Raw genomic sequence first — 25,885 nt, 5'->3', positions numbered from 1 at the left:
CTTTGGCTAGGATGGTGGTCCTGGAGTCCTGGATTTAAGCCTCACAAAGGGCTCCCTGCTCAGCGGGAACCTGCTTCTCCCTCTAACTCTGTCCCTCCAACCTGGTCACCCACATGTGCTCGCTCTCTCTCAAATGAATAAAACCTTAAAAAAAAAAAAAAACAGAAAAGAAATAAAGTTAAATGTAAAATATATCAGACTTCTTGGGAGAGCCTTCCTGGAGCAACAATTCCTAAAATATACCCAGATGCTAGTGTGCTAGCTTCCAGACCTCGAGGGTCATTGCTTGTGTAGTGTGTTGATCAGCTCAGCCTCTCACAAGGTATACCTGGGCCAAACAGTCTGGGGAAGTGAACAGTCTGGCTTGATTTGCCCTGTCTAATGCTGTTTGTTCACTTGCAAGAGCACTATACTAAATTTATGCATTATTGAAAGTTCAAAGTGTGCAGAAATAACTGTGCCTCAAAATAAAACTTCCACATTGCCCTTTCTAAACTCTTGGAGTCTCTAAATGTTCATTATTTTTTTCTTTAGTTTTTTTTTTCTTGTAACTATCAAACTTCTCCATGTGCAAGCATGCCACCAACCCCATTTCCAATGGAGCTTGAAATTAACATGCATTTCTATTTGCTTGTTGATAGACTGCCATCTATCACCTCTACTTTTTGATTTTGGTTTAATTTGTGATTTGTGCTTTTTCAGTGGCTCAAGTTTGGAGTAATGCGTATAATGTAAATATGATTTGAAAGGCTACTTTGAGTGTTATTTTTTTAAAAAGATTTTATTTATTCATAATAGACACACAGAGGCAGAGAGACATAGGCAGAGGGAGAAGCAGGCCCCTGCAGGGAGCCCGATGTGGGGACTGGATTTCGGGACCCCAGAATAATGCCCTGATCCAAAGGCAGATGCTCAACTGCTGAGTGTTATTTTATTTTATTTTTTATATTTTTTAAAGATTTTATTTATTCATGAGAGACAGAGAGGCAAAGACACAAGCAGAGGGAGAGAAGCAGGCTCCATGTAGGTAGCCCGATGTGGGACTGGATCCTGGGTCTCTAGAATCACACCCTGGGCTGAAGGCGGTGCTAAACCGCTGAGCCACCCGGGCTGCCTTGAGTGTTATTTTAAATGTTTATAAAGATTGATTGTTTGGAACAAGTGTTATATGAATAGTATGATTTGGTTTTTAAAGTTCCTTGTGGTGTGTCCTGTGTTGTAATTGTAGTAGAGGAAGAGCATGAATTACACTGTGGAAAGTTGTTATAATTTTAAGCTGTGGAAATTTTTTTTAAAGAGACTTCCAGGGCTTTATAGAAGAAACAAACTATCATTTGCTTTAAAATTTTGTAATGAGGGCAGCCCAGGTGGCTCAGCGGTTTAGCGCCACCTTCAGCCCAGGGCCTGATCCTGGAGACCTAGGATCAAGTCCCACGTTGGGCTCCCTGCATGGAGCCTGCTTCTCCCTCTGTCTCTGCCTCTCTCTCTGTGTGTGTGTCTCTCTCATGAGTAAATAAATAAAATCTTTAAAAAAAGAAAACAAAACAAAACACAAAGGCAGATGCTCAACCACTGAGCCACTCAGGCATCCCATGAATAATCCAATTTAATCTTAGTGTTAAATAACTGGTTTTTCTTCTTAATTGCTAATTTTAAAGCTAGTTCTTTCCTGGATTACTTAGTTTTGGCTATTGCATTTCATTTTATTGAGCCTTAGATTCCCCTCATTTTCTTATTCTGAGATTTCATTAGTAAATATTGTCATAAATAAGTTGCTTTTGAAAATGTTTTATTGTTATGGCTGATTAATATTTGACTTTACGAATTGAAGGTGTGAGTTGGAAGCCTAATTATCAGGTTACATAATCCTGTACTGGTTTATTAACCAGGTAGGACTGAATCCCTGTTCTTGAAATTGAAAGTGCTGTCATAACTCAGGAAATGCATTCCGTGTAGCCCATTTCAAGTGACATGAAGGATAGGAATCTTTGCTAATAGTCCATTTACCCTGTGCAGCTCCGATACATGCTTTTCTTTCTAAGCAAAGATGCACTGTTACTATTCTCCCATGGTATATTGAATATTTCATTACGTTAAATATTTCATTATTAATCTAGACTCTTAATCATGGTTTGTGAAAAATGATAGTGCAGTGAATAAGGCAGAACTGAAAGGATAAGTTACTCATCAGTGTTCATGGGGTTTTCTCTTCCTGGGGATCTCTGAATTGGCAAAGGTTTCTTACAATCATCTGTTATCATTTTCTTCCTTGGACCTGGGGTCATCATGTTCTCAGAAAAGCTGTGGTCTAACTTTGAAGTGTATCTTTAGAAACCTGTCATTTTGCAGGGAAGTGGCTAAGTGAAATGTGAGCTAGATCCCTTGGGAGAAGGGGGAAAAAACAAGGGAATGGAAGACTGCAATACTTGAGAGAAATTTAAGCATCTTTGGGGTCGTTAAGACCAATGAAAGATGTAATGTTTTCTAGGTGTCTTTATGGAGTCATGATCAAAGGCAACCTTTAGTTTGCTGTATCTCAGTTACAGTGGGAAGGGTTCAGTTAAATGCAATAAACATTTATTAAAAGTCTGCTTTTCAAAGCACTTATTGGGGAAGATGTTAAGAATTTCTTAAGTCACCATTGCTAACCTCAAGAAATTTACAAACTAATGAGAGTATTAGCCTTAGTAATATCACTGACAGGTAAGAATTAGCAATCTGTAGCTGTTTTTGCTAATTTATAATACACATTGTTTTAAAGATTTATTTATTTATTTTAGAGACTGCCTGTGTTCGAGCAAGTTGGGGTGGGAGGTGGCAGAGGGAGAGGGAGAGAGAAACATCTCAAGCCAACTCTTCCCTGAGCCTGGAGCCCAACATGGGGCTTGATCCCAGGACCCCAAGACTGTGACCTGAGTTGAAATCAAGAATCAGATGCTCAACCCACTGAGCCACCTGAGTACCTTGAGAGAGACATTTCTTACTTCTTCAACAAGTGTCACTTGCTAGATGAAACCTGAAACTGTCAAGCCAGTTGTTGATTATTTATAGAATGTTGTTAGGTCAAAGTTATGCTCAAAAAAGCCTTGGTCCCTGTGCTCAAAGGGGAGCTCCCAGTTTCCTGGGAGATGGATGCACGGATCTAGTGCTGTGTATTAAGTGCTGTAACAGAGAAGCTTGTGAAGTGTTGGGGGAACCAGAAGAGAGGGAACGGCTCTCTCTGTGGGATTAGAGGATGCTTGTTTGTGTCTTGAAGGAAGACGGAAAAGACTGGAAAGGTGCTCTGGACAGAGGAAAGGATTTATATAAAGGGGTCTGGACATATGTGTGTGCATTGGAGATTCACAGAGTGGATTCAGGTGATGAGTCTCAGGCTGAGTCAGGTTTGTTTACAGGAGTTTGGGCTTCATCCTGTTTATGGTGGGGAAGCATCCTCATTTTTTTCAGGGGGGAGTAGGCTCTTAGGATAAATGAGGCTGTCTGGATAATGATTGAAAATGAGAAGACGCCTAGGTATTTTCAACTGGGACCTAGGCCAGAGCCCTGAGACTGAAGGGTTAGTAGAGTGAGGTATTTACTGAGTGCAGAGGAGGGGGGAGGGAGAGGATGAAAGAGGGGCCTAGAGTCTAGTAGGGCAGCTGGTTTGGTGGAACTTTGGTTAGCAGAAATGGGGAAAGCCCACGAGGGAATAGATAGGGAGGAAAATGCTTTCCTTGCACCCTATGGAGTTGGAGGAACTCAGCTCTTCAGTTGCTTGTGGGGAGAAGTCCTTTGAATTTGGGAAATGCCACTCTGGCCACTTTTGGCCTTCACTGTGGCAGCTATGAAGAGGTGAGATTTGCTGCTTTTTTTCAGGTGGGTGAATGGGTGGATGGGGTTGTAGGATTTCTCAAGTAGTATTATAAACAGTAAGAATAGAATGGGCCCAAGGTATTTTTAAGTTAGGAAAAATAAAGACCAAACAAACCTGTAATGCCTCTTAATTTCTTTGGTCATCTTTAAACCTTATTTTTTGCCATTTATTTCATTTTATTTTTTGCCATTTAAATATTTATCTTCTGTTTTCCACTCATGCTTCTTTTTGGAAGGCTTCGAAGTTCTTTGGTGCTATTGTCCCCTCCTATAAACTGAAACAGTTACCTTCCTTTGTCTTGGACAGCAGATTCTCAGTGAGGACTCCCTGGACTCTTGTGGACTCTGCTCTTGTGCACTGATGTATTGTAACTATTTTCTATTTTATTTGACTATTTTCTTATATAGACTGAGCCTTTTCCTCCAACTTTTTTTTTAAGATCTTCAAATGAATGGAAAAGTTGAAAGAGTAATAGAGTAAGCAATTGATTCATCAATTCACTTAGATTTACCAGTTATTAGCATCTTTCATATTTGTTCAGTTACTCTATATAAAGTTTTCGAGGCATTTGAAAGTAAACTTCAGATTCCAGGGTACTTCACCCTTAAGTTCTTCAGCATGTAATTCCTAAGAGTAAGGACATAGGTTTTACCTAACTGCAATATCACACAAGACATTTTACATTGATAAAGTAGCGTAATTCCTTTTAAAGAGTGGTCCAAGAACCTTGTCGATTCTCTCTGGGAACTTGGGAGAAATGCTGTCTCTGATGTTCTACCCTAGACATAATGTGGGAAACAAAGGCAAAAGAAAAATTAAATTTGCTTACTACTTACAGTCCATTAAAAAGTCCTTGAAATGGGCAGAGTGACCTTCTCTAGAAGCCCAACTGCCTTTATCTTAATACTTTGCTAAGGGCAAAAGGCAGTCTTACCCCTACTCCCAGGATCTTGTGAGTCTACTTTGATATATAAAAATTCCTTTGGGAACTTCCTTTACCTCTACCCGTCAAGATGTATGTTGGCAATCATTTTACAAGCATGTGACCCACTAATGTATATCTGAAGGGTCTCAAGACTAAGGTTTTATTAGAAAGTAATAAACAACCTTTTCCTAACAATAGCTAGCCCCCTTAAGGTCCTGGAAACATTGTTTCTAAAATTCCTTAGAGACTTAGGGTATCCCTTATCCCCTCCCAACTTGAAAGTATATAATCAGCCACTCCTCACAACCCCAGTGCAACTCTGTCTATGGGTCCCATCTCTGTGGTTTAATAAAATCACCTTTAAAAAAAAAAAAAACAAAAACAGATTTTATTTATTTATTCATGAGAGACAGAGAGAGGCAGAGACATAGGCAGAGGGAGAAGCAGGCTCCATGCTGGGAGCCCAGTGTGGGACTTGATCACAGAACTCTGGGATCATATCCTGAGCCAAAGGCAGATGTTCAACTACCTAGCTACCCCCAGGTATCCTTAATAAAATCACCTTTTGCACAAAAGATGTCTAAATTCTCTCTTGGCCATTGGCTCTGAACTTCAACGCTTTCCTACATCAACCTGCTGAATCAGAATTTGCCTTTTAACAGAATTCCCAGAAATACTGGTTTTATGGTAGAGTCCGTATTAAATTTGGTCAGTTGTCCCAGTGATTTTTTTTTTTTTTTAATCCAGGAATGAGGGGTACCTGGGTTGCTTAGTTGATTAAGCATCTGCCTTAGGCTCAGGTCATGGTCCTGGGATCCTGGAATCAAGCGCCTTGTTGGGCACCCTGCTCACTGAGGGGGTCAGCTTCTCCCTGTCCCTCTACCCCTCCCTCTGCTTTTGCTCAAGCGCTCTCTCTCTCTCTCTCTCTCTCCACCCCCTTCCCTCTCTCTCAAAAAAACCTAAAAAAACAAAAAACAAAACAGGAATCAATACAAGATCACATACTACATTTAGTTGTCATATCTCTTTAGAGTTTCTATTTCTGTTCCCCTCCCCCTTCATGACACTGACACTTTTTTAAAATTTACTTTTTATTTTAATTTTTAAAAGAGATTTTATTTATTCATGAGATGCACACACACACACAGAGGCAGAGACACAGGCAAAGGGAGAAGCAGGCTCCATGCAGGGAGCCGGATGTGGGACTCAATCCCGGGACTCCAGGATCATGCCCTCGGCCGAAGGTAGGTGCTAAACCACTGAGCCACCCAGGGATCCCCAATACTGACGCTTTGTAAGAGTTTGGGCTGATTTTGTAGATACTCTATAGTTTGGATTGGTCTGATTGTTTCCATTTTTGGCAGTACTATGCATGTGATGTTGCTTCTTAATGAGGGCATTGCAACAGTTGTCATATTGTTCTGGTGGTGATGCCAAGTTTAAATGCATGATTAATTAGCATCTGCCAGATTTCTCCCTTGTAAGGCACCTGTTTCCTTTTGTACTGTTGGGGTGGAAGAATTTCTTTTACCCTTCAAAGTCCTTGTGTTGCTAGACTAAGAATCAAATTGATGTAAGACACATTAAAGGGAGAAAATCAAATTTAATAGTATACATAAGGGGAATCTACACAAACACTGAGATTCTAAAGATAGGCAACGTATATACGTGAATTAAGGACAAAGGGAGGGATATGAGGATATAAAGGGGAGAAAGACCACTAGTAGGAAGGTGAAAGGAAATCCTTGTAAAACAAAGGTCGCCCTGTTATGTAGGTAAGTGTCTTAGGTAAAGAGAAATCTGTTAATAGCTCTCTTCCTAATATAAGCAGGCAGTTGATGGGGGAGATAGGGTTTTTCCTGAATCCACTGGATTTTGATTTTTTTTTTTAAAGATTTTATTTATTCATGAGGGACGCAGAGAGAGAAGCAGCGACTGAGGCAGAGGGAGAAGCAGGCTCCATGCAGGGAGCCCGATGCAGGACTCGATCTGGTGACCATGGGTTCACGACCCGAGCCAAAGGCAGATGCTCAACTGCTGAGCCACCCAGGCGTCCTGATTGTTTTTTATTTAAAAAAATTAAAAAAAAATTTAAAAAATTTATTTGACAGAGAGAACTTGTGAGCTTGTGCATAAGCAGGGAGAGTGGTAGGCTGAGGGAGAGGGAGAAGCAGGCCCCTTGCTGAGCAGTGCTGGTGGCTGGATCCCACATCTGAGCAGAAGGCAGGCACTTAACCAACTGAGCCACCCAAGCACCCCTTGATTGCTTTTAACTCAATAATGTTTAAACCAAAGTGCCCCATCTTGCAGAGATTTACCTCTAGCCCCCACAGTTCTTAATTAATTGCTATGATGATCTGATAAGCATTTCTGATTAGTCTTTTGTGTCCCTTGCACCTAGCAGGATCCCAGGATGTGATAATTGGTAAGTCAATGAATGACAAAATAGGTCATCAAAAATCTGTATTACAGGGCACTTGGGTGGCTCAGTTGGTTAAGCATCTACCTTTGGCTCAGATCATGATACTGATGAAGTTTTGGAATATAGGTGAGGTTTGGAGGGGTGAAGTCCAGAGGTGACAACCAAGAAAGAATTCTTGAGACATCTTTGGTGCGAAATGGTGGTTTTATTAAAGCCAGGGGACAGGACCGTAGGCAGGAGGAACGGCTGCCCTGGGCCTGTGAGGGGTGGCTAATTATGTACCTGGGAATTGGGACGGGTTGGGGATAGCTGTACTCTCTAAAGAATTTTGGAAGCAAGATTTCCAGGACCTTGAGGGGGCTAGCTGCTGTTGGGAAGGAAGAGCTCACTTATTACTGTGTAATAAAACCTGAGTCATGAGACCCTTCAGATGTGTATCTGTGGGCCATGTGCTTGGGGGGTGATCGCCAACACATATCTTGGGGGTTTAGAGATAAAAGGAAATTTCTCTTTTCTTTTCTTTTCTTTTTTCTTTTTTCTTTTCTCTTTTCTCTTTTCTCTTTTTTTTCTCTTTTCTCTTTTCTCTTTTCTCTCTTCTCTTCTCTTCTCTTCTCTTCTCTTCTCTTCTCTTCTCTTCTCTTCTCTTCTCTTTTCTTTTCTTTTCTTTTCTTTTCTTCATTTCTTTATAAGAGACACAGAAAGAGAGGCAGGGACACAGGCAGAGGGAGAAGCAGGCTCTCCACAAGGAGCCCGATGTGGGACTTGATCCTGGGACACAGGGATCACGCCCTGAGCCAAAGGCTGATACTCAACCACTGAGCCACCCATGCGTCCTTAAAGAAAATTTCTAAAGGAGTTTTTTTTTTTTTTTTTAATTTATTTATGATAGTCACAGAGAGAGAGAGGCAGAGACATAGGCAGAGGGAGAAACAAGCTCCATGCACCGGGAGCCCGTCGTGGGATTCGATCCCGGGTCTCCAGGATCTAATCAGTGTGCTGCCCCAAGCTCATGCCTTGTCCTCAGCTAACCCTGTGTTCCCCCATCGATACCGGAGCCCCTACCAGAGCCCCGAGGTGGACTCCCTGCTCAGCGGGGAGTTTTTACCCCTACCAGCTTCTCTGTGGGTTCTCTCTCTCACTCAAATCTTTAAAAAAAAGAAAAAGTATATGTTACAAGTTTTAGAGGCAATTCTTTATTTTCTTCCTCAGTCTAGTTAACTCCCCCCCTTTTTTAAAATTATTTATTTATGAGAGACAGGGCACTGTCTCTAAAAGTGGGGCTCCTTTCTAGGACCCTGGGATCCAAACGCTCAACCGCTGAGCCATCCAGGCATCCCAGTCTGGGTAATTTCCTAATCTCAATCCAAGTTCAGGGATCTTTTCCCCTGGGTTTCTAAGAAAAATACAATTTTTTTCCCTGTGGGCTGCTTCTCAGTTGTGAAAAGTTTCTTTGCCTTTTAGTCCCATTCCTCTAAAGCAAAAACCGCCTTTCCCTTTGTCTCTTTTCTCTTGTGCCTTCAGTTCTGATGCCGGTTTCAATCTTCCTTGCTTTTTTGACTAGTCATCCAGCTTCTTAGGGACATAGGGACTTACTGCGCATCCATAATCAGTTGTTACCATGACTTAGTGCAGCTTTCTCTGGAACACTCTTCCATTGTTAATGGCCTCAATCATATGGGGTGGAAGCTAAGTAAAGGAATATAGATATCTGGTTCATATTGTAAATAGTCACTTCAGGCAGCTCTGGAGCTTTTGTTTTTTCTTTCCCTTCATCTCTTATGTCTTCTTGCTCCATGCGCTGGCCACATGGGCCTTCTCTTTCTGTAAGTCCTGGGAGCTGCTGCCTTGTCTATGGTACCTCAGCCTGCAGTGTTCTCTCAGATACTCACTTGCTCAGTCTTCCTGGACTTTCAGGTTACAGTTCAAATGTCAGAAAGGCCCTTGAAAGACCCTACCTAACCCTATTACCATTATCCCCTTTAATTTTCTTCCTATCCTAGTATATGGTCTTCTTCCTAGCCTAGTATAGTCTTAGTGTTTCTTGAAGGCAGATTTTTTTAGTTCCCTCCCGGCTGGAATAATGCCTATATGGAGAAGGGGCTCAAAACAGATGCTGATGGAGTGGCTAAATGGTTGATTGAATTTTGTTTTTTTAGGTTTACCTTTTGGTCCTTTGCTTAGTGCTTTTGGTAATCATTATATCTTCTGATGCATGTGGCATGACAGTTTTTCATTTAGGTCTTTTGTCTTTTTTTTTTTCTTTCTTTTGTCTTGTCTCATTGTCTTTGGTGCTCTCAAGAAAACAAGAAAAGGAACAAAATTAAAGTGATTAACTTTTAGTATGATTAAAAATAGTATTTATGAAAAAATAGTGATAATCATCACAATGATCTTTAAAAACAGTAAAGATCTAACCAGGTGTCCTTTTTCTCATGGATTTGTATTTCTGAAAGAGTGACAACTACTGTGTGCTATATTAGTGCCTGATATAAAATGTATTGGGTATGGTGAGTTGATCACATAGAAATCATGGTTTATGGAATCCAGTTAGTTACTCTGCCTTAGATAAGAAACTTTTTACTCTGATTTTGGCTCTCCATTTAGATCAAGGTTAAGCTTTTTTTTAAAATATTTTATTTACTTTTTCATGAGAGACACCGAGAGAGGCAGGCTCTATGCAGGGAGCCCGATATGGGACTTGATCCCAAGGACTCTGGTATCGTGCCCTGAGCTGAAGGCAGACGCCCTGAGCTGAAGGCAGACGCTCAACCACCGAGCCACTCAGGCGTTCCATTTTTGTCTTTTTTGATGATGATATTGTACTTGGGTTTAGAAAGTGACCACATTGTGGAGGGAAAAAAAAAAAACAAGTTTTCTTTTTGTTTACATGAGCCATCTGTGTTTTATAACTCTTACCTTACCCTTCTTTCCTCCCTCTGCCTGTATCACCAACCTGTTTACATTTTAGAAGAAAGTGACAGGCTTGGTTGTAGGGAATTTAGTAAAATAGGCATGTGTCAGAGTGAATCTTAATTATAAGGGTTACCTTGGTTGTTTTTGTTTTTGTTTTGATAGTTACTGGGAGATTTGGGAGTTGAGATTCCAACAGCTGTATTAACTCTGTTTAATGCAGATGCAGCCTGGCATCTTTGTTGCTGCAGTGGAGTAATCCATAATCCTTTATCTTGTGCAGTGTGACAGTTAACGTTACTGTAGGTACTTTTAATTTTAAAATTTCCTGATTTGCATTTAAATGAACCATCTTTACATTGCATTAACTTAACCTTGATGTTAGAAAAAATGGCTTCAAGTAGCAAAGTGAGGATATTCTAAAGCTTTGGAGCAGACGGGATTTAAGAATGATGTGGCTATTCTGTTGTAAATGAACATTTAATGTCTTTAGAGAAGGTATGTAAGCTCTTTGCAGAAATGAGGCAGTTTGCCAACAATCAGCCTCCTGGTTCTGATAGAACTATGCTTTTATTTTCTGCCTGTTGCTTTTCCATTTCTCTTTCTATCCTAGAGATTGCTAGTCAAACGCCTACATCTCTGCCCCTTTCTGAATGTATAGCGAACTTTTGCGTAATAGCCAGGATTGCTATTTATAAATACGGTAATGAAGACTGAATAACTACAGTTTAACTTCTTACTTGGTTCCGCTAAGCATGATCCCTCCTAGATAAACCTTAAGGTTGCTGTACTTCATTAAGGTTGGCTAGCTCTAGTAGGTTTTGCAATAGATCTTGTGAAGGAGTACTCTGTAAGTTAATTGGAAAACTAGAAACTGCCAAGAGTTTAAAAGTTATTTGTTTAGGTACTCTAAACAATACTATTAATTGTAAAGAAGCAAATATATGACTAAGATTAAGGCAGGAGCTTTCTCCTGGTAGACTTGTCAATATTTTTTTGTTTTGTTTTTTAAGATTTATTTATTTATGATAGACAGAGAGAGGAGGCAGAGACACAGGCAGAGGGAGAAGCAGGCTCCATGCACCGGGAGCCCGACGTGGGATTTGATCCCAGGTCTCCAGGATCGCTCCCTGGGCCAAAGGCAGGCGCTAAACCGCTGAGCCACCCAGAGATCCCTCTTATTAGATTTTAAATGCTCTACTTCTACTTTCTGAAATCCTTTTTGGGTTGGGGTCACCAAAAGCATAAATTGGCTCTGCTGTATAGTTTAATAATGTTTGGCGTCACTCTTGGCAGGGCCTTTGATTAAAGGTGCTGCACAAGGCAGTCACTCTGCTTCCATCATGGTTATTGAAAGACTTGAAAACATACTGAATGGGTTCTCAATTTTCAAGTGTCAGTATATTTCAAGTGTTTCAATGTGAGTGAGTGATTGAGTCTCTTGCCTTAACACTTAGCAGCAGCAGCCTGAGTCTGGTGAATTTTTATGGGGACGCTGAAGACCTCCTCAGAGATATTACTTAACAGGATTGTAGAGTTCTGGAATATAATATAGAACTGGAAGGGACCTCAGGGGAGAACTCGTTCTTAGTTACAAAGTCTTTTTTTTTTTTTTTTTTTAAGTTACAAAGTCTTGACTAGCTGGGCAAACCTAGCACTCAGATGTTTTTGTTTGCTTTACACAGTGAGATATTTTGGAACAAGGAGATTAACATAAAATTCTGTGTCTCTGGGTCTCTTAAAAAATGTTCTGCCAACCCTTCATCTGCATAATTGAGTGGCCGCCTGGAGCTAATGGGCAGCTGGACACATGCTTTCTTCACTCACCTGTCCTGGCCTCTCCTGGTGGCCTCCCTGAGTGATTAGGTATTATTTGCAATTTCTTACTGTTCTTAATGCTTTGCCTTTTTTTCAAGTTAAGAGAATGGAGTAATTTTTATCCCTAAATATCAAAACAAGAAAAACAAAAGACCCTTTTTTTGAGGAGTGGGGGGACAGTGTTATTATCAGCAAGTGTACAAATCTTCAGGGTACTCTTCTTTAGGTCAAAAAGCTAGTTTTTCCTCCAAGTTTCAGAGAATCCTTTTCTTTTTCTGACTTGGCCTACCCAGTCTTCACAGGCCTACTTTGGGCAGCTTCCTCCCTCTTTGTGGTATTTCCCAAACAGCTTTCCTTCTTTTCTGTGTCTTCCCTGGCGGCCCGAGACCCTGTTTCTCAGCTCAGGATTTTCACCTTTGTGTCCCCACTTTTGCTCATGAAGTAAAAGTTGGCCTGAGTTGTGGATTCTAAAGCACTAGGAAAAGCGATGCCTGGGTGGCTCAGTTGGTTATGTCCGACTCTGGATTTCAGCTCATGTCATGATCTCAGAGTCATGAGATGGATCCCTGTGTCAGGCTCCACGCTTACCTCTCCCTTCTGCTTGTGTTCTGTTTCTTTCTCAGATAAATAAATCTTAAAAAAAAAAAAACAAAAGGGCATTAGGAATGCATTTGTGCCGTTTGGACCTTGATTTGCTGCTTTTCCAAAGTTACCAAGTCCTCAGACCTAGTGATTTTTTTCCCCAGGCAGAGGTTGAGCTAACTCTTCTTTTCAAGAAAAAAATCCCCCCCCCCCAAAAAAAAATTATTTCTTTGGGAAACTGAATTGTTTCATTGTTGTATTTGTTTAATAATTAAAACACAGGTATGACCACGTCTTTCTGCAAGTGGCTTCACTTACCTCTTTGCACCTTCCCTCTACTACCCTTGAAAGGTTTTCTGTTTTGTGTTGCTGCAATGGTTGTGCAATGCAGGGTCCCTGGGGCAAATCATTCTTTCTGAAATGTCTTATCTGTGACATTTGATGACATTTGCTTTAGCTGTTGTCAGCCCTTTAGCAATCTAGAGCACTCCATCTCCTAAGGTTTACTGACTTGGGCTGATTAGTTGCATGGACAAACAACCTTTAAAAACCAAAGTGTAGGCCTGACATAATGTAAGTGTAGAGAGGAAATTTACCCACTTGGAATGAAACAAATTTCCTGGAAACTGGCATTCTGTGTTACCAGATTAAGCAAATCTAAATTTCTTTTGGCATCCCATCCCTAGTGATTGTAGGATGTTTTAATGCTTAGATAAATCTATGAAATGTTAGATGATGCCTGCACTAATGTTTTAAAAAGTATCTAAAGGGTCTATTTGTGCCTCAAGCATGCATTTGTGGGAGAAGACATTTTTCTATTAAAGTTATCAAGTGGGCTAGTCACAGACATGTACCGTTCTACACTGGTTGTCATTTAGGTGTTGATGTTGCTTTCTGTAGGGTCTAGAACTGTGCTGTCTGATAAGGTAGTCACTAGTGGCTATTTAACATTAATTAAAATGAAATAAAATTAAATCAATCCTTCAGCTACACTAGCCACAGCTCTAGACACCTTTCTTCCTCTCTCCTTCCTCCTCCTCCTCTCCCTTCCTACTTTTCTCTCTCTTGGCTCTTTTTTCTCCTCTCACCTTCATCCCCTTCCCTCCCCTTCCCTTCCCCTTCCCCCTTCCCTTCCTTTCTGCTTCTCCCCCTTCCCTTCCCTGCCCCCTCTTCCCCCCCTTCCTCCCTCCCTTCCCCTCTTTGGTAAATATTTTATTTATTCATGAGGGACACAGAGAGGCAGAGACAGGCAGAGGGAGAAGCAGGCTCTCCCTCCTGGGAGCCCGATGCGGACTTAATCTCAGGACCCCAGGATCTTGACCTGAGCAGATGGTCAACCACTGAGCCACCCAGGTGCGCCTTATTCTACCCTTCTGTCTTTACTCTTGCTCCCTTCTCCTTCTACCCCTCACTCTGTTTACAACTCCTCTCCTTTTCCCCCTTTCCTTGTGCCTCTTCTTCGCCCTCCCTCCCTTTTTTCTTTCCATTCTCTTTTCCACTTTCCATTCCTTTCTGTATATGGAACATATTTAGTGTATTATATTTTTTAAAACCATGAGAGCAAGTTGCAGACATCATGTCCATTACATGCAACAAGGACATAACTACAGTATAATGAAGACATGTAAATTTGATACAACACTATTGTCTAATTTAGAATCTACTTAGATTTTTATGGTTTGTCTCAGTTTTTTTCCCCCCTCTGCAAGTACAATTTCAGTCCAGGATTACAGCATTCTGCATTCAGTTGTCATATCTCTTTAGGCTCCTTTAGTCTGGAAGAAATTCTCAGTCTATCTTTGTTTTTTTCTGATCTTGACATCTTTGAAGACTATAGCCATTTATTTTGTAGACTATGCCTCACTTTGAGTTTGGTATTTCCTCATGACAAGATTGAGGCTATGTAGTTTTGGTAGGACATATCAAAGTGATGTTATATCCTTCTTAGTTCATCATATCAGGAACTATATGATGTTAATTTGTCCTATTATTTGGGATGTTCATTTTGATCACTTGGTTAAGGTAGTGTCTGCCAGGTTTTTTCACTTTAAAGTTATAACCCACCCCCTTTCTGTGATCAGAAAATAATCTGTTGGGAATTACCATGCGAATATGTAAACAATCAGTTTCTTTATAAACTTGGCAACCACTTGGTTTAACATTCTCTGATGATTTTTGCCTGTATCAGTTATATTATGATGGTTTTTATTTTTTATTTTTTAATTTTTAATTTTTTAATTTTTATTTATTTATGTTAGTCACACACAGAGAGAGAGAGAGAGAGGCAGAGACACAGGCAGGGGGAGAAGCAGGCTCCATGCACCAGGAGCCCGACGTGGGACTCAATCCCAGGACTCCAGGATCATGCCCTGGGCTGAAGGCAGGCACTAAACCGCTGAGCCACCCAGGGATCCCTGATTCAGCTTTTTTTTTTTTTTTTTTAATTTTTATTTATTTATGATAGTCACACACACAGAGAGAGAGAGAGAGAGCGCGCGCGCGAGAGAGAGAGGCAGAGACACAGGCAGAGGGAGAAGCAGGCTCCATGCACCGGGAGCCTCCGGGATCGTGCCCTGGGCCAAAGGCAGGCACCAAACCGCTGCGCCACCCAGGGATCCCCTGATTCAGCTTTTTAAATTACAAAAGTAATTAATTCTAAATGCCTGTATGATTTTATAAAAAATACAGTTAAATAAAAAGAATATTAAAACTACCCATAAATCTCACTCTTGAGATAAAACTATCTCAGGGATGCCTGTGTGGCTCAGCCCTTGAGCCCCTGCCTTGGGATCAGGGCCTGATCCCGGGGTCCTGGATGGAGTCCCACATCATGTTCCCCACAGGGAGCCTGCTTCTCCCTCTGTCTGTGTCTCTGCCTCCCCCCCCCCCCCATGAATAAATGAATGAAATCTTTAAAAAAGATAAAACTATTGTTAATATTTTGGTTTATACATCTAGATATCTTTAGTTCTCTCTGCGGTGATACTTCATATTGTTTTGAAACTCTTTACCATCTTTAATAGTATATACTTTGAGCATTTTTTTTTTTAAGGTTTTATTTATTTAAGAGACAGAGCATGAAAGAGCACAAGCAGAGAGGAGTGGAGGGAGAAGCAGACTTCCACTGAGCAGGGACCCCAATGCAGGGCTCCATCCCAGGACTCTGGGATCATGACCTGAGCCGAAGGCAAATGCTTAACCAGCTGAGCCACTCAGGCACCCCTATTTTGAGCTTTTTCTCATAAACTTCTATAACATCTTAGTCATATTTTTAGATGAGAAATTTCAGGTATACAAAGAAGCTAAAAGAATAAATCTAAGAACAGCCATCCACATGTTCACTACCTAGATTGGTCTTTTTTTTTTTTTTGAGATTGTATGTATTTGAGAGAGAGAGCAAGCACGAGTGGGGAGGAGGGGTAGAGGAGAGGGAGAAACAGACTGATAGCCAAGCAGGGAGCCAGATCCCAAGACCCCAGGATCATGACCTGAGCCTAAGGAAGACTTTTAACCAACTGAGCCAACCCAGGGGCCCCATCCTCTACTAGATTTAATAGTTATGAGTATTTTTTTTTCATGGTTCCTTCATCTCTGTATGTACATATTTTTAAACTTTTGCTGAATTGTTTGAAAGCTCAGACATCTTAACATTTAACCCCTAAATGTTTCAGCATGCATTTCCTAGAAGTAGTCATTTTTCTATATAGCCACAATGTCACCATCACCTATGAAATTGAACAGTAATTCTGTGATAACATCTACTATTTAATAAGTATTAAACACCAGTTTCCTTATAAATATCATAGTTGCTTGTTTCAAACTATTGTCTAAACAAGATACTAGTAGTGTATGAGATTTCTTAGGTCTCTTGAATCTGTCTAGAATAATAGCCTTCTTACCTACTCTCTCTCCCCCAAAATACTGACTTTCTGAAGAATTGAGGCCCTCTTGTCTTCTAAAGTATTCTACATTCTGGATGTGTTTTCCCATGATGTTACATAATATGTTTCTTTCTTTTCTTTTTTTTTTTTTAAGATTTGTTTATTTATGATAGACATAGAGAGGCAGAGACACAGGAAGAGGGAGACAGGAGCCTGCTGTGGGACTCGATCCCACGACTCCAGGATCACGCCCTGGGCCAAAGGCAGGCACTAAACTGCTGAGCCACCCACGGATCGGATCCCCCACATAACATAATATGTTTCTGTATCCCCTATAAGCTTGAAATTGAGTCTAGGTTAAGTTTTTTGCAGTGAATTTGAATTTGAAAAATTTTGTCTTTGTTTTCACTATTAAGGAATTTAGCATTTCTACAAACTACAGTTGAACCTGTAACTTTGTCACCAGTAGGAATCTCAGTTTTTCATATCTGCAATAATTACAATATTACGTCGAAAAAAATGTGTGGGTTCATTATTACTTTGAAGTAGTTGTTAGACTTCTTGCTAAGTCTTATTTAATATTAATATAGAAGCACATATAATTACTGTATTATCCATTTGTAAAGTATCCCGATAACTATTTCATTAAATGTCTTTCCTTTGTAATCTTTTGGTTTGTGTTTTATGCATTTGAAAAATGTTGTGAGAAAGGGTCTTATAGCTGCCCTATCGAAGTACAGAAGCCACTAGCTAGCTATAGGTGGCTCTTAAACAGGTGAAATGTGGCTTCTTTGACTTTAAATGTGCTGTGAGTGTAAAGCAAATTCCAGATTTGGACACTTAGTATTTATGTATATCTTTAATGTAAAAAATACTGTATATATGCTGTAACGATTTTTTGAATGTATTATGTACAGTCATTTCTTTTTATTTTTTAAAATGATTTTATTTATTTATTCATGAGAGACACAGAGAGAGGCAGAGACACAGGGAGAGGGAGAAGCAGGTTCCATGCAGGGAGCTGGATATGGGACTTGATCCTTGGATCATGCCCTGAGCTGAAGGCAGACGCTTAACTGCTGAGCCACCCAAGCGTCCCCCATTTCTTTTTAATATCACTACTAAAAAATTGAAAATTACATAGGTGGGGCAGCCCTGGTGGCTCACCGGTTTAGTGCCTGCTTTCTGCCCAGAGTGTGATCCTGGAGACCCGGGATCCAGTCCCACGTCGGGCTCCTTGTGTGGAGCCTGCTTCTCCCTCAGCCTGTGTCTTTGCCCCACCCCCCCCCGCCCCCCGTGTCTGTCATGAATAAATAAATAAAATCTTAAAAAAAAAAAAAAGAAAATTACATAGGTTCTTTACACTGTATTTTTATTGGACAAAACCTTTGGTCTTTAGGCTTCACTAGACTGCCAAAAGGATCCATGGTATTGAAAAAGGTTTTGAATCCCTATATAGAAGCTTCAGTAGACTCTGGTTAAACATTTATTTTTGCTGTTGCACAGCTACTCATTTTATAGTAACACTGAGACTTAGAAAACATTTAAAGCTTTTTTTTTTTCATCAAGAGTACTTAATAGATAATACATTCTTCATATCAGGAGGCATATAATAATACCAGGTGTTTCATTATTAGTAATACTGAGTTTAGTTACCTGTTTAAGAGGGTGGCCATTAGATCACAAATTTATAAAAGTAAGTCTTGGTCCAGTTAATTAATAAGTAACTTGTCAAGTGATACTTTGATACCTTACAAGTAAGTATTCTGTTTCCCAGTAGCCTTTCACTAAGAGTGTTAATAACATCCACTGATAATCATTGCCTGAATCAGTTACTACCCTGGGGTTTACAAAATGATCATTTTCTCCCTTCCCTTCCCTTCCCTTCCCTTTTTCCTTTTTCCTTTTTCCTTTTTCCTTTTTCCTTTTTCCTTTTTCCTTTTTCCTTTTTCCTTTTTTCTTTTTTCTTTTTTCTTTCTTTTTTCAAGATTTTATTTATTTATTCATGAGAATACACAGAGAGGAGAGAGAGAGAGGCAGAGACACAGGCAGAGGGAGAAGCAGGCTCCATGCAGGGAGCCCAATGTGGGACTCCATCCGGGTCTCCAGGATCACGCCCTGGGTTGAAGGAGCCACCCGGGCTGCCCAAATGATTCTCTTCTCCTCTTCTCTTCTCTTCTCTTCTCTTCTCTTCTCTTCTCTTCTCTTCTCTTCTCTTCTCTTCTCTTCTCTTCTCTTCTCTTCTCTTCTCTTCTCTTCTCCTTTTCAGGAAACCTTTTTTATTTTTTAAAGATTTATTTATTTATTCATAGAGACACACACAGAGAGGCAGAGACACAGGCAGAGGGAGAAGCAGGCACCATGCAGAGAGCCCGACATGGGACTCAATCCAGGGTCTCCAGGATCTCACCCTAGGCTGCAGGGGGCGCTAAACCACTGCACCACCGGGGCTGCCCTATCATTTTCTTTTTTCCCTATCATTTTCTAATTCTGTTTTACATTTATGGTAAAGAAAATTGCCTATTTCTTTTGAGAATCTCTGTGGTTACAGGATAATTTCCTATGTACCTACCTGCCCGCCTACCTGTCAGTCGGGCAGTTGTAGTCATCATGCTTTGTATACTCAATTTGTCTTATTGGCCAGTGGAGCCTTTGGTTCCTCTCTGTTTTGATAGATTAGTCTTTGTACCCCTTCTTTACTTTCTGCAGAATAGAACAACTTAGACCTGAAAGTAACTCCCTCCCTCTTTTTTGTAGGAGCCCTGGTTCCCTTTAACAGGAAATGGTATTTAATAGAAATAAAGACCTGGGCAGTGAGAACACTGTTTTCTTTTTTGTTTTTGTTTTTCCTAAATTTTGTAAACATTGTTTTTTAAGAGTGGCACAAGTGTTGTGTGGTAAGTTATATGATTTATTTATTCAGTGTTCTCTGAAATTGAGGTAGTTTATAATTTTTAATGATTATATGTGCTGCTGTTGTGAACATCATTATATCCAAGTTTTTACATGCACCTTGGTTTTTCCTTTATTTATTTTTTAAAGATTTTATTTATTCGTGAGAGACACAGAGAGAGGCAGAGACATAGGCAGAGGCAGAAGCAGGCTCCATGTGGGGACCATCCGATGTAGGACTCGATTCCAGGCCCCCAGGATCACGACCTGAGCCAAAGGCATATGCTTAACTACTGAGCCACCCAGGTGCCCTGGTTTTTCCTTTAGAATAAAATCTAAAAGTAGAATTTTTGGGTCATAACACTTTTTTTTTTTTAAGATTTTATTTATTTATTCATGAGAGACACAGAGAGGCCGAGACATAGGCAAAGGGAGAAGCAGGCTCCCTTGGGGAGCCCTATGAAGGACTCATTCCAGGATCCCTATATCACGACCTGAGCTAAAGGCAGATGCTCAACCACTGAGCCACCCAGGTGCCCCAAGAACACATTTTTTTTTTTTTTAAGATTTATTTATTTATTTATTCATTCAGAGAGAGCGAGAGAGAGGCAGAGACACAGGCAGAGGGAGAAGCAGGCTCCACGTAGGAAGCCCGATGCGGGACTCGAGCCCAGGTCTCCAGGACTCCAGGATCACACCCCGGGCTGCAGGCAGCGCTAAAACGCTGCGCCACCAGGGCTACCCAAGAACACATTCTTTTAAAGTTTTAAATATCTATCAAATTGGTTGTCTAGAAAGTTTATAGTTAGTGTTTACTTCCGTTATGTACCTCTCGTCTTTTTTTTTTTTCCTTTCTTTCAGTCACTAACTTTTAGAAGCAAACACTAACTGATATTTTTGTTGAGTCTTTTCTCCTAGTCTTAAAGCCTCTGTCTAATGGAAGTCTACATTGATACTTGACTAAGTGTGACTTGAAATTTCTTCTCACTATGAGTGATAATAGCTGTAGGTACAGAGGGCAGCAGACTTCTGCATTATGTTTTAATAGAGTAAGACAGGCTATTCTCCAAGAATCCATCCAAAAATGAAGGAGTTATGCCTTTTAGGTAATACTGTGATACAAATGTTGTGGAGTAAGACAAACCAGAATCAGGCCTTCATTCACTTTAGCTTTTCATCCTACTTCTAAGTTGGTGTTGAAAAACTGAAAGTAGAAGTGTCTTGGTGCCAGAGAAGCCCAAAGGGAGTGCCTCTTATAGTACTTCTACTGTTTATAAGCTTGACATCTGAAAGTGTAAGAGATTAAGTTACTGGGTCCTCTAGTGCAGGCTCTGTAAGTATTTTTTCCCCATCTAGAATGTAGCTGTGCTGATATAAAAGTCCTTTATAAAAGTAGGAGATTTGTTATATATTTCATGTTTGTGTTTGATGTTTGCCTAACTTTGTCCTTTGTGTTTCTTTTTCAGAAATGACTTCTGTCCACACAGGCAACATAAACTTCAAATGGGACCCCAAAAGTCTAGAGATCCGAACTCTGGCAGTTGAAAGACTGTTGGAGCCTCTTGTTACACAGGTAGGACTCTACAGACAAATACATAGTTATAATATGATCTGTAGTAGTAGGCCTAGGAAACAAATACAGAGCAAATTTAGCTCAAAGCTTTAATTTGAGTGGTTGAGTTTAGATTGATAGTATTTAGATGTTGTGGCACCACTAATTACTTAAATATTAATGCATTCATTTAACCCTATAGGAACATTATTACTGCATGTTCTTGAGTCTTATTGGTAGTAATAGGGGATAAATGGTATATAATGCAACTTACCAAATGTTTGTATTTTGTAGACGATTTCTTGGCATCACTTTTTCTTGGAAAGGATAGGTTGTATTCAAGAAAGATGGGCTATGAAGCCTTGACTGTTGTCTCTTTACCATGCCTAAGAAACTTTTCATTGTCCAGGATCACTTAGCTGGTAATTTGAGGTGTGGGTTTGGTATGTTCTGTTAAAATATCACATTGTGATGCCATTTCATTAATTGTTAGCAACTAGTATTATAAATACACACATGTATATATACATATATATTTACATATTTTAATAATTATACGTAGAAGTGTGTGGAAAGACTCAGGAATATTTACTTTCTTGGAGTCAATCCAGTATAGCTCTCAGCAGGTCTCTTGCATGGCAAGCTATGCTAGTAACAAATCTTTAGTCATCTTTAATCTACAGATCATCTGGTACTGTATATATTAATGATGGTTAATGTTCTGGGACTTAAAGCACCATCACTACTTTGGGCATCCTTCCTTTGTTAAGGACCTTTACTAATTAATTGTTGAGATTTACTTGAATAAACTGTAAAACAAATTCAGAAACAAGTTACCTTAAAACATTTTGCACAGGTTGAAAACAGTGGAAAATGTGACCTCCATGTAAAATAACAAGTTCATTGTCAGCCTCTTTCTGGAATTTCTTGATGACATGTAGTGGTGTTTAACATGTTTCTAATCAGTTTCTGGTTTGTAAAATGAAGCTAAAACCTAGTTATCATGTTTGAAGAATTAAAATATTGTCTTGTACATTGAGATGGCTAAATTATTTTGGGACCTAAATTGAGTATTGTTGCTATATATCTTAAATATGGAGAGTTTACTTGTTAATGCTTAGTGGAATTCATAAATGTGATGTTTCATTTTGATAGGTGTAATTAATCTTCCTATCTTTAACAATAGTCATCTTTCTATTGTTTTCATTTTAATTGACTACAGTTTAATTTGTAAAAATGAAACTTTTAGGTCACAACTCTGGTAAACACCAATAGTAAGGGGCCCTCAAATAAGAAGAGAGGCCGTTCTAAGAAGGCCCATGTTTTGGCTGCATCCGTTGAACAAGCAACTGAGAATTTTTTGGAGAAGGGGGATAAAATTGCAAAGGAGAGTCAGTTTCTCAAGGAAGAGCTTGTGGCTGCTGTAGAAGATGTTCGAAAACAAGGTAGGTCAATATTGCTTTTTATTTAGAGAGAGGCAGGCTTTTCTAATTTTTTTTTTGTAAGATTTTATTTATTTATTCATGAGAGACACTGAGAGAGAAGCAGAGACATAGGTAGAGGGAGAAACAGGTTCCCTGCCGGGAGTCTGATGCAGGGCTCAATCCTGGAATTCTGGGATCACTCCCTGAACCAAAGGCAGATGCTCTGCCACTCAGCTACCCAGGAAAATTAATTTTAATTAGAAAATCAATCCTTGAAGGTGACTTTTTTGTGGTCAGTATTCTCATTCTTACACTTGCTGTATGCTCAGTAACTTACAATAATATTGAGTTGTTGGAGATGGATTAAGTTGTACTGACTTTTAATCAGGAGATATGCTAATAAAGAAACATTGTATTTGGAGATTCTGAATCTACTTTTTTTGGGTGTGCCAAATAATACTTGAGTCTTAGAAATGTTCTAACAGTTTAATAGGAAATAAACGGGACAGAAGTTTACCTTTCATCCTCTGTAATACCTCTTTTTAGTTCATGCTTGAAGAGATAGGGGTGATAAAATGGAAAATTGTCCAGCCCTTCTGAAAATACTCTAGAAGTTGCCTCATTCTGTCAGGTTGGTATGTTAAATTAGCCATACAAACTTGAGTGTTTAGAGTTTGAAATAAAAACAAATCTGGGCTTAAAGGAATCCTATTTTGGAAAACTCAGATTTTTTTTTTCTTTTTTTTAAAGATTTAATTTATTTATTCATGAGAAACACACACAGAGAGAGGCAGAGACACAGGCAGAGAGAGAAGCAGGCTCCACGCAGGGAGCCCGACGTGGGACTTGATCCCCGGGTCTCCAGGATCTTTCGGCCCTGGGCTGAAGGCAGCGCTAAACCGCTGAGCCACCCAGGGATCCCCCGGAAAACTCAGAATTAATAAAAAGTGAAATTATAACCCGCAGCTTGCCAGCAGTGCCTATTAGAGAAACTTGTTATTATGATGCTTACAAGTATGGTAAGAGACTTTACATCTGGAGCGTTAAATTCTTGAAACTCGTAGTTTTTTGTTAAACTTCTGGTTCAGCAGAAGGACTTAAAGAGAGATAGTTTTTTGTAGAACTGTTGGGTAGCAGCTAAGGTGAACTGAGCTCCTGCTCTGTCCAGTTGCTTTACTGGCCTTTGGGAGAACGTCACTGGATCTCTAATGGCTGACAGTGTGCATAGTCCATTGGAGTCTTATGTCAAATTCATCCCTCTGACAATACTCAAAAAAAGGAGCAGTATATTAAATGGTCATGCTGTCTCCAGTTATTGTGAATTTATGAACTAAGAACCTTGAGTGGTAAATATTTTTCTTTTCTTTTTTGGTAAATATTTTTCTTAATTTTCAGGCTCAAGATAAATGTTGCTAATATTGTAAATGATGACATTATTTAAATTTAATATTACTAGCCATAATATGGGTGGATATATTAGTTATCTAGGGCTGTCATGATGTAAATTACTATAAACTTGGTGGCTTAGATAACAGAAGTTTACTTCCTCACAGTTCTGGAGGCCAGCTACCTGAAATCAAGGTGTCAGCAGGATTGATTCTTGGAGGCTCAGTGGAAGAATTTGTTGTATGTTCTCTGCTAGCTTCTTGTGTTTGCTAGCAATCCTTGGCATTCCTTGACTGGTATAGATTTGTCACTCTAATCTCTTCATTTGTTGTTTTGTCACATGGCATTCCCCCCCGTGTATCTCTTTGTACAAAGTTTCCTCTTATAAGGATATTAAGCATTGAATTAGAGTCCTCTCTAAATCCAGTATGACCTCATCTTTACTTGATTATATCTGCAAAAACCCTGTTTGCAAAGAAGGCCACATTCATAGGTTCTAGGTGGGTATGAGTTTTGGGGGACACTATTCAGCCCATTAGAGTGGACTTTGAATGAAATTTATTTACTTTTAAAGATTCTGTTTATTTGGCAGAGTGAATGAGTGACAGCAAGTGAGCACAAGCAGGGGTAGAGGCAGGCGGAAGGAGAGGGAGAAGCAGGCTCCCTGTGTAAAAGGAGCCTGATGGGGGCTCGATCCCAGGACCCTGGGATCATGACCCGAACCTAAGTCAGATTCCCAACTGACTGAGCCATCCAGGCACCACTGGATTAATTTTATCTATCTATCTATCTATCTATCTATCTATCTATCTATCTATCTATCTATCTATATTTTAAAAAAGATTTTATTTATTCATGAGAGAGAGAGAGAGAGAGAGAGAGAGATTGGCAGAGGCACAGGCAGAGGAAGATGCAGGCTGCATGCAGGGAGCCTTACATGGAACTCGATCCCAGGTCTCCAGGATCCCACCCTGGGCTGAAGGTGGCTCTAAACCACTGAGCCAACCGGGCTGCCCAGTGAATTTATTTTAAAGCTGTTTTTTAAAATTTTTTTTTTTTTTTTTTTTTTTTAATTTACGATAGTCACAGAGAGAGAGAGAGAGAGAGAGAGGCAGAGACACAGGCAGAGGGAGAAGCAGGCTCCATGCACCGGGAGCCCGACGTGGGATTCGATCCCGGGTCTCCAGGATCACGCCCTGGGCCAAAGGCAGGCGCCAAACCGCTGCGCCACCCAGGATCCCTATTTTAAAGCTGTTTTATTGTCTATCTAGTTCAGGACAATATTTGAGCTTCTTAGTAAGGAAATCAACATAACCATTACTTCATTGTTCTCTGAGAAAGTTTTGCTCCCAGGCCTTTTTGCCTCAAAATAATAGCAAGTAATGAATTTCACCAAATGTTCCTTGAGTCTAGTAACTAAGATGTTTATTCTCAAAATACATTTAATGGTTATAGGTAACTTTTAATTTAACTCTATATATTCCTTGTTTCGGAAGTTTATCTGATGTAAATTTTTAGCAATCCTGGTATAATACATGCACCCCCCCCCCAAAATCCCACAAATTTTGAATGCATATCTAAATTTCTGTTTTCTTGTTTTTATTTATATTTGAGAAAATCTTTTATGTGGTTCAGAATCGTAAGTACTTGTCTGTCCTAGTCCAACTTTGCAATTATTTATGATCATGATCTATCTATTCACCGTAATTTGCCTTCTCTCCTTGTTTTTTCGCCTTGGGGGGAAAAAAAGCTAAAACAAAAATATAACTGCCTCCCATCATCATTACTGCATCAGATATGAAAAACTGAAGTGCCTTGCTTTTTTCTGTTGGCTTACTTTTTTTGTTTTTTGAGAATCATAGCAAGTGGTGATGAAACATCTCTGCTCATAAATAGAACAAAGTACATGTTATGAAAATGGTTAAGTGCATATTCTTTAATCAACTAAGCCTTGTTGGTTATGTTGTTAAAACTGTTTGCTCATCATTTGAAACCCTGTAAGTGGTGTTAGTATGTTTGCAGATTCTTTGACACCCTCCCCTGAAAAAAGTAGAGCCCAGCTTTGATCCTCTTGAATGTATGTTGGACTTAAAGACTCACTTCTATAAAGAATAGGATATAGTAGAAATGATACTATCTACTTTCAAAGGAAAATCATAAAGAGAATATAGTATATGCCTGACTCTTTCTCATGGGTTATTCACTTTGGGGGAAGCTGTCAGTACCAGTTTGCCAAACTT

The 25,885-nt window shown here is 39.8% G+C and overlaps 1 protein-coding gene across 1 annotated transcript in view; it reads left to right on the top strand.

The window, feature by feature from the left end:
• Positions 1–25,885, top strand: part of CTNNA1 (catenin alpha 1) — a 184,632-nt gene that overhangs the window by 11,866 nt on the left and 146,881 nt on the right. The window contains exons 2-3 of the mRNA XM_041760810.1: positions 20,750–20,856; positions 22,085–22,280. Of these exons, the coding sequence (XP_041616744.1) occupies positions 20,752–20,856; positions 22,085–22,280 (301 nt within the window). The 5' untranslated portion in view covers positions 20,750–20,751. The remainder of the gene's footprint in view (positions 1–20,749; positions 20,857–22,084; positions 22,281–25,885) is intronic.

Source organism: Vulpes lagopus, chromosome 7 (assembly GCF_018345385.1).
Source record: "Vulpes lagopus strain Blue_001 chromosome 7, ASM1834538v1, whole genome shotgun sequence".
In the NCBI taxonomy this organism is placed as follows: Eukaryota; Metazoa; Chordata; class Mammalia; order Carnivora; family Canidae; genus Vulpes; species Vulpes lagopus.
Note: the sequence above shows the minus strand (reverse complement) of the source record. Positions and strands in the feature narration are given on the sequence as shown.